This window comes from Limulus polyphemus, unplaced genomic scaffold (genome assembly GCF_000517525.1).
Source record: "Limulus polyphemus unplaced genomic scaffold, Limulus_polyphemus-2.1.2 Scaffold3830, whole genome shotgun sequence".
NCBI lineage: Eukaryota > Metazoa > Arthropoda > Merostomata > Xiphosura > Limulidae > Limulus > Limulus polyphemus.
Genome location: NW_013669440.1, coordinates 7235 through 16761, shown reverse-complemented (window position 1 = coordinate 16761; position 9527 = coordinate 7235). Strand labels below are relative to the sequence as shown.

Genomic DNA, 9527 nt, shown 5'->3' with positions numbered 1-9527 from the left:
TGGAGTTTCTAGAAGGACCATGACTTATCGAGGAACCCCGCGAATGTCCGAGTGTTTGCCAGACGCTCTCTTTTTTAGTATATAAGCTCGACAAATAAAACCAGAGGAGAATAGATATGCAGATAGATTGGAAGAGATACATAATTGAGTCAAGCGAACAGTAGGCACCTTAAGAGATTTATAGCGTGTGTTATAAAAGTAGTTAAGTTTAATGTACTGATTGGAAATTCCGTGTATTACAAAGTTGAATCGAGGAAGTATAAACTAGTTTTAATTAAGAAAGGACTTGTATCACTGAAGTTCCTCGGAAAGAATTTATACCGGAAATTAACAAACGAGCAGATATTGAACGAGCATCACTGTCTCATTGTTAACATTCACTCGACTTCTAGCAAGATGGCGTCGGAAGTAAAACATTACTCATTACTTTTTTTTTTTTTTTTAGTATTTGAATCCTTTTAGAACTGATTTCTACAAACATGTTTCAAAAGTATTTTTGTTGGAAAACACACACACGAATAAACACAATATTCTGTAAATTGTATCATTTCTTAATCTACTTGGAAATCGTGAAACTCGTGATGAGCTCCTATTTGTGCTCTAAAACAAACCACCCGTAAAATCTTAACGAGCTTTATCGTATGTTGTTTGTTTTGTTCTTGGTAGGACTTTGAAGAGCTATTTCAACTTTGATCTCACACAGATCCTTATACAAACTTGGAAAACTTAAACGAATTTAGGGTTACTGTTACAAAAGTTTTCATTGATCACTTGAGTCAGACAACACTGAGTGGAAGGGCATTAATTTATTGAAAGTTGTAATTTTTTCCGCAATTCAAAGATAGGCAGCTTATGGTCATATTACAAGGTTCAACGGACTTCATCCACCAGTTTGAAAGTATATGTAGAGAGATGAGGTATCCGTTTTTCAGTCGTAGCTTATGGTAAACTCATCTCCAAACAGATAAATGAAATCCATTTAACCTTCCAAATTTCAGCTGAAATGTGTTTTAAACAATACGTAATGTGTTTGTGTGTGTGTGTGTGTGTGTTTGACTTCAATCATAAACAAGTAGAAGTTTATAACTGGTCAGCGCCATTTTGACATATTTGTTCTAATGTTTTTAAGAAATATATCACGACCACATTCATTGTTTATAATTCGTATTTCCACGACATCCTGTACAACTACACGTAATAAAAGATGAAAACAAATAATAATTACAATTACTTAAAGAACAAATAATTCCAAAATTTAATTTTGTGGGTTCAGTCAGCCTAATGGATCAATTGAAAGGCAGGGGTATGTTTTCTTGTCACTAAACCCGAACCTGAAATCGCATTTTGTTTTCCTGGCCCACTCAAAATTTCGTGGGAACCATGTTTGAAACTGTGTTCAGATCCCCACTCACGAGCTAGCGGGATCAAATTTGTAGCACTTGTTCAGATACCACGGGTGAGTTTCCTAACGGGGTTTTATTCGAACACCCCTTGGGGTAGCCATAGAAGTAATTGGGGTTAATGAAGGACTTGATCGGCACGTTGGGGTATTTGTGGATTATGAGGGGGGTCTTTGAATCCCGCATTGGAGCGGGGCTATTTTATACTAGTGAGATTTAAACAGCGGTTCAGCATGGCCAAATGTGAAAAATGCCACCAGATGGAAGTGATAATATTCAACAAGTAATCTACTTGTTTCCATTTGGTCCATCTAGGCTGTCTTATCCACTAAATTCAACTAAACCCTTAACAAAATCTCAACGCCAGCCCTTATCATTCAAATACTTATCAAGCTTTCCCTTAAAATCCATTAAATTAACTGCACCCACCACATCCGAAAGCAACCCTTTCCAAAGACCAACCATCCTCTTAGGAAAATGAAGCTGTCTTGGTTGAAGATGACTTCTTCCTTGCTTAAAATTCATGCTTGTGTACCCTAGTTTTACTATTCTTACTATGAAATATGCTGATGCATCAACACTATCAATTCCCTTAACAATCTTAAACACATCAATTAGATCCTCTCTAACTCTTCTTTTTTTTTCCAGTGAAAGCAATTTCAGAGATCTTAACCCTTTCTCATATAACAACCTTTCCATCCCAGGTATCATCTTAGTAGCCGTCCTTTGAACATTTCCAATAATTCAATGTCCTTCCTAAGGTAAGGTACCCAAGATTGAACGCAATACTCCAAATGTGACCTAATCTGTGACCTATATAATAAAATTATAACCTACATTTGATTCGAAAGTATTTTAACGACCCCATTCAGAAAATATTATTTGAATTTTGTTTAAACCCAGTCAGTGTTTTTAAAGATTTCTGTGTCAATAAAACTGACCGGTTATCTGCAAGCTTTCATTCAGCACGATTGTCATCTTCATAATTTCTATGTTTATTCATACCAAAAGTAATATTGCTAAGTATTAGTTTTATCAACTGAGACGTTCGTTCAGTTAAAATAAATATAGAATTTTATATTGTTTTTCAGGATAATTCAGAGGTTTTACGAGGCCCGAAGAAGATTTGATAACATTGAAGACGACACACTTTCTCACATAGCATATGATAGTTTTTGTTGTTTTTTTTATGAGGTCTTTTTATGGGCTAAATCAAAATGTGTGGTCTTACAGTAAAGCCTACAAACTGAAATTTCCGCTAGAGTTCAAGCTAGCTAAGTCTTCAAAATGACCTCTACAGCACTAGCCGTTTTTCAACTGCTCTTTTTTGCTGCCGTTTTAGTCGTGGCCAGTCGGACCTACTCTGACGAGAAACAAGACCAGAAGAAACAAACCCTATATTTTGGTGCCATCCTTCCGCACTCTTCCTTTGATAGCGTTAAAAGAGCCTACAAAAAGAAACTTAACGAGGTGTTGCAAACTCTGAAAAAGGACCGCGAGCCTCAATTAAAACTGAACAACCTGTACGATATTAACTTCAAGGAAGTTGTCATGATGTCTCTTAACCCTAGTCCCACCGAAATACTCAAAAAACTCTGCGACGAACTACTAAAAAACGACGTAATCACCGTTTTGTACCTAACCAACGCTGATATTTTTGGTAGCAATGCAGCCTCGGTCCAGTACTTTCTACAACTTTCTGGTTACCTAGGGTTACCCGTAATAGCTTGGAACGCAGACAACTTTGGTGTTGAACAGGTATGGATGATTATTGAAATTTCAGTAATAGTTACTTCGTAATCTCTTCCTTTTGATGTACAGGTGTTAATTCTTAAATGTTTAAAATAACTAAATAAATATACGTAAATTGTAAGCCTTGTTTTATGCTAAAAATCAATACAAATTGGACACTGGACTACATAGGTTTGTTGCTCATTTCTGTTCACTTCAGTGTGATTATAAAACGTATCTAGAAAACGTATCTTTATACAGACAAGGTGATTATGATATATATATATATTTATTTAAAGCCTCCCCAGTGACTCAGCGCTACGTTTGCAGGCTTAAGATGCTAAAAATTGGATTTCGATACCTGTGCTGGGCAGAACACGTTTAGACCATTGAGTGTAGCTTCGTGTTTAATAGCAAAGATTATGTTTAAAATGTTTATATCTTAAAATAATCTAATCGTAATAGGTCTAAATTCCACGAATTGAGAATTATAAGTTTGATTGAGAAAATTCAGAAATTTCGTTAGAATCGTTATGAACTGATCGAATGGCAGTAACTTCCGAACAAAAAATATTCATTATATCTGTTAACAAGTTAAGTTTGTGTGTTAATAGCCCATATTCTACCGTTTATTTTTTCTTCTTTTGTTGGATATAAAATAAAAGTTGTCTCTCTTTCATTGAAATCATTTAAATAGAAAGTCACCAGAAAAAACTGGAAAAAAGAACCCTTAACACTAAACAAGTGTTGACAGACAGTTTTTAAAACTGATACCGACCTACGTGGAACGTCATAAATTTTAATCATCGAATCTGCTGGATAACACACGATACTTAACATGAAAGAAATGATTCGTACATGTTTTAACTTGTTACATGCCTGTATAGAGATGTTTTAACTTGTTACATGCCTGTATAGAGATTGTTTTAACTTGTTACATGCCTGTATAGAGATTGTTTTAACTTGTTACATGCCTGTATAGAGATGTTTTAACTTGTTACATGCATGTATAGAGATGTTTTAACTTGTTACATGCCTGTATAGATTGTTAGTTCACGAGCTAAGTTATCCCAAAACCTCGAACGTTTATGCTGAGAATTTGGTATAACGCAATCTTAAAAATTCCAGTAAGTTTTTCTAGTAGTGTAAATAGTTTTCTTTCAGAGATTCTAGTAAATTAGGAGGTGTTAGATGTTTCAATAAAATGTACCACTAGTATGGTTACCACGCGTTTCAAGAGATGAGGTCTCGAGATTTAATGAAGAACGTCATTCGCCTCATCATAACGGGGTTACTTGTATCTATAAAAGACGTCACCCGTTTCACGAAATTAGATCTCCAGACGCAATTCCTTGTATCTATAGGAGGCACGAGCCGTTTCACGAGATATAATTAATTTCTCTGTCTCTAACAGTCAGGTCACCTGCCAGGCCATTAAGAATCTAATGTATAAAGAGAATTACTAAAATATTATACATAGATATAATTGGATCAGTTGTTTTATATAGAGTGTGGGTGAGTCGATCTCCGTTAACTGTACTCTCATTGGATCAGTTGTTGTTGTTTTATATAGAGTGCGAGGGAGTCGATCTCCGTAAACTGTACTCTCATTGGATCAGTTGTTGTTGTTGTTGTTTTATATAGAGTGCGGGTTAGTCGATCTCCGTTAACTGTACTCTCATTGGATCAGTTGTTGTTGTTGTTTTATATAGAGTGCGAGGTGAGTCGATCATCCGTTAACTGTACTTTCATTGGATCAGTGTTTCCTGTCAATACTATTAATTCTACTCGGCATACAGCATTCGAGGTGCGTTCTGAAGACCATTAAGCTCGTAGGAAGAAAGATCTAGTTAAATCTGTGCCTTTCTAATGATACTTGGAAAGAAACCCAGCTTATAACAACCTTATCGGCTCTTGCTGGGAAAAATACGATGAATATGATTGAAATAATAAACCGGCACTGAACCAATAAGCCTACTTTCTATTATCAGTTTCACTCCACACTCGACGGCTCTTCGGCAAGTTCCATGTCTTGTACACTAAAATCCGAGTTTCGATACCCGCGATAGGCAGATCGCAGATAGATAGTCGTATTGAGGTTTAAGATACATCATATTTATATGAAACTTGACTTACTAGCACTTGGATTTGTGAGTTTTACAATATTAGCAGGCTAGAAACCCCCTAAGGTTCAGGCCTACCCATCCTTAACTTAGAACTCAACAGAAGAAGAGAAAACAGCTAATAGTACCCGTCACCTACGTGGCTAATTTTAATAGAATAACACATTGACTGTCACATTGATAACGCACTTACAGTTGCATGCACGGAGCGTGTTTATCGGAATATCTTGGCTCAAACCTTTGACAATAAAGGTACGCAGCCCGGAAGGCTAGCTACTACTCTAGGCCGCAGTATTCATTTAGTGTCTACTCCAGTGTTTTCTAACCATCAAGTTCTGTTAATCTTCGAATCGGGCCGGGAGGAACGTATAAAATTGAGTTTTATATATGTATATATATGTACATCCCTCTATTTGTGTTTGTTTGTAAGTCTCAGTGGAAAGTGTGGAGCGTGCTTCGCGGAGTCCCACATCGAACACCGAAACCTTTCGAACCACAGCCCGATACGGTAGTCATTTGGCCAGGGCCAAAATAGTCATGGAAGAAGTGTGTTTTTTATTTTCATTTTGACGACATCCGCAGTGTCTTCTTGAGAATTATGGGAATGGTTACTAGTCAACATTTTTCTCATGACCCAATAAAAATTGTCCGACACGAAAAACATGCATCAAGAAACATCGCGCCGGGAAAGACAGTGATCTAATATCAATCGAAACACCAAGTTCCAGTAAAAGTGTGTAATAAAACATGAAATAAATAATCGAAGATGTCCCCGGTCTGTAATCTATTCTCGAAATATCGGAAGGAAGTCCCATAAAAAATATTATTTGTTTTTTTGTTAAGTTCAAAGCTACACAATGTGCTTTGCTCACCACAAGTGTCGAATCTCGATCTTTAGAGTTTTACGTCCTCAGAATTGCCACTGAAACACCAGGGGGTCTGCTGAAAAAAGTAGAAACATGCGTCAACCATTTCTTTGATCAGCATGACCCAATATAAAGAATGCAGATTGAAAATATACTGCTCAAACATATTAACATATCAATAAAAGGAGATCTATAAATGTTTAAGCTTCAATCGATGTTAATGCCCCGAAAACAGAAATAGTCGAGATATAGATCGGTTCACGTGAGGTTGTAGAACACGAAGTAGGCGACAAAGAACACATTCGAACTAACCTAATCCCGAAGAAATATCCAAAAATGGAGAATATACGTTTGTAGACAAGTAAAAGTTTGTTTTGGATTTCACGCGAAGCTACACGAGGGCTATCTGCGCTAGCCGTCCATAATTTAGCAGTGCAAGACTAGAGAGAAGGCGGCTAGTCATCGCACATCACCGCCAACTCTTTTACCAACGAATAGTGGGATTGACCGTCACATTATAACGCCCCCTCGGCTGAAAGGGCGAGCATGTTTGGTGTGATGGGGATTCGAACCAGCGACCCACATATTGCGAGTCGAACGCCCTAACCACCTGGCCATGCCGGGCCAGAAGTAAAAGATAGTGCGCGTAAACAAAATTGTGTTCACAAAGTGGACGAGTTTTCGAGAAAGTTCTGTGAGATAGTAGAAACACAATGGAGATAATTTACACGTGACTTTTTTCCACACTCTTCTCGTTATCTGTCTCGATACGCAATTGATAGAATTAAGTTAGTCAGAGAAACATTCCAACTTTAGCGTGTGCTAGTACGAATCGTGTAACACCACAGAATAAAGATGGGTGTGCTCTCAACGCCCTCTACCACAATTGCCAGAAACAAGAACGTCACAGAATGTAAGTAACTTTATTGGCCAAAGTGAATATTTACGCTTAAAGTCTGTTTGTTGAAATTTTGTTATTCTGGTTTCTATTTTTCAGCTTTGGAAGCTTACGATAAGAAAATCGAAATAAATTGATTTATAGAAGGGCTTGCGCGACCTGGTGGTTAGGGCCCTGGTATGGCCTGGTGGTTAGGTTCCTGGTACGGACTGGTGGTGAGGATCCTCGTATGGCCTGGTTAGTTTAGGGCGCTTGACTCGCAATCTGAGGGTAGCGGGTTCGATTCTCCGTCACAGAATATGCTGGCTTTTTCAGCTGTGGTGACGTTATAATGTGACGATCAATCCTACTATTCGTTGGAAAAAGTAGTCCAAGAGTTGGCGGTGGATAGTCTGGAATAGCTGCCTTTACTGTAGTCTATCACTTTTAAGTTAGTGATAACTTTCAGCGACATCGTATATATATTCTGAACCGTGATATCTGTCCAAGTATTCGTCTGTCTCTCGTTTAAAAAGCTGCACACGCAGGTAAAGCTCAACATTCACCTTTGACATAAATAAAGTTGATGCCAAATTTTATTTCACAAGCAAGATATTCTACACTAAATTGTTAGGAATTAATCACACTATCATTAACATATCAAAATGTGACGTAACTTAAAGAATAAAAATGTAGATTTACCGTATGTTATTGTTGAATGGCTCTTAGCATGACTTGTTTGTTTGTTTGTTTGAAATTAAGCACAAAGCTACACAAAGGGCTATCTGTGCTCTGCCCACCACTGGTATCGAAACTCGGTTTCTAGCGTTGTAAGTCCGCTGACATACCGCTGTGCTACTGGGGGGCTAGAATGACTTATATGCTCAACAATTACTTTTCGTGGTGAGCGGTATAAGTAGCTCAGAGCCTTGGCTCTGAGTGAATCCAAGAATGCAACACATTTAACCTTTTCAAAGTCCATAAAGTAATTTAAATTGATAGATTAACTTGTTCCCGTCACTGGGGACGGGTACTTTTGCTAGTTTAAAATAAAACAAACCAAACAAACCTGATTGATAGAAAAATACGCGTTTTTTTCCTGTTTGACGATGTGAAATAGCTGAGATAGAGAACTTCAAATTTCAATACACTTCAAAACAAGTACGTGTAACCAGATTTGTACAGATTGGACTTGTAGCACCATATTTGTTCTCTCATGTTTAGATGTTCCAAAGTATCAGATATAAGTCACTGCAACCAAATTCGTAACATAAATAAAAGGAAGAGACTGTATTCATAAATAAGATTCAGTAGACGTGTTATTTATCCAAGTGGAACAAACAACGCGGCCTGGCTAACTAATGAATGGATATTTGTTGTAAAATTCTTATCAATGCTATAAATGTAGCTACCAATTTTGCTTTCATTCCTTTAAGTCGCACGCTTAAGCCTTTTTTGGCCCCACCTTTTTTCTTTTTTTTTTTACACCTAAGGTGGTTTTGATTAGATATATCGTAGATAAAAATTAAGCTATACACTTACTATCACATTCTCGGTTATAAAGTTATACAGATGAGCACGTCCAAGTGCATCATAACCTAATTATGTTCATTTGAACGTTAGATTAATCAAAATAGCCAATTTACGTCATAATTACAGACTTGCGTAAACGTGACGTCCTGTCACCTCATATAGTTAGGCTGTGTGAATATATTTCCAAAATTGTGCTACACGATGTGTCGTCATGGTTTACACGTTCCTGTCGAATTCATTCCACGTGTGTTCAGTTAGTGATAAGTCTGGTGACTATGGAGGTCTAACCTTGTTTTGTATACCATGTTTTAGACAACACCTTGTTTGTGATAACACCATGTTTTGAATAAAACGGTATTTTTGATAACACCATGTTTCTGACAATATTTTGTTTTGAATAACATCTCGTTTTGGTTAATACCTTGTTTTTGGATAAAAACATTTTGGATGACATCTTGTATTGAATAACACCATGTTTTGGACAACACCTTGTTTTTTTATAACATTTTCTTCTGAATAACATCTTGTTTATGGATAATACCATGTTTTGGATAACACCTTGTTTATGGGCCCCACAGTGGCACAGCGGTATGTCTGCGGACTTACAACGCTAGAATCCAGGTTTCCATATCCGTGGTGGGCAGAGCACAGATAGCCCATTGTGTAGCTTTGTGCTTAATCACAATCAAACAATCAAACCTTGTTTATGGATAATACCATGTTTTGGATAACGCCGTGTTTATGGATAATAACATATTTTAGATAACACTTTGTTGTTCTTTCCCTTCAGTGTGTGTTTCAAATCATTGTTCTATTTAAGGATGAAATCTTGGCCCATAATTCTAACACCAGAGGGCCCGGTATATCTATGTATAATATTTTAGTAATTCTCTTTATACATTAGATTCTTAATGGCCCGGCATGGCCAGGTGGTTAAGGCGCTCGACTCGCAATCTGAGGGTCGCGGGTTCGAATCCCCGTCACACCAAACATGCTC

The 9527-nt window shown here is 37.2% G+C and overlaps 1 protein-coding gene across 1 annotated transcript in view; it reads left to right on the top strand.

The window, feature by feature from the left end:
• Window positions 1–2540: 2540 nt before the first annotated feature.
• The window catches only part of LOC111088468 (glutamate receptor ionotropic, NMDA 2B-like), a gene marked incomplete at its 3' end in the record, with an annotated part of 11086 nt that continues 4099 nt past the window's right edge, over window positions 2541–9527 (top strand). Inside the window, exon 1 of the mRNA XM_022398693.1 lies at window positions 2541–3158. Coding sequence (XP_022254401.1) covers window positions 2688–3158 — 471 coding nt within the window. The remainder of the gene's footprint in view (window positions 3159–9527) is intronic.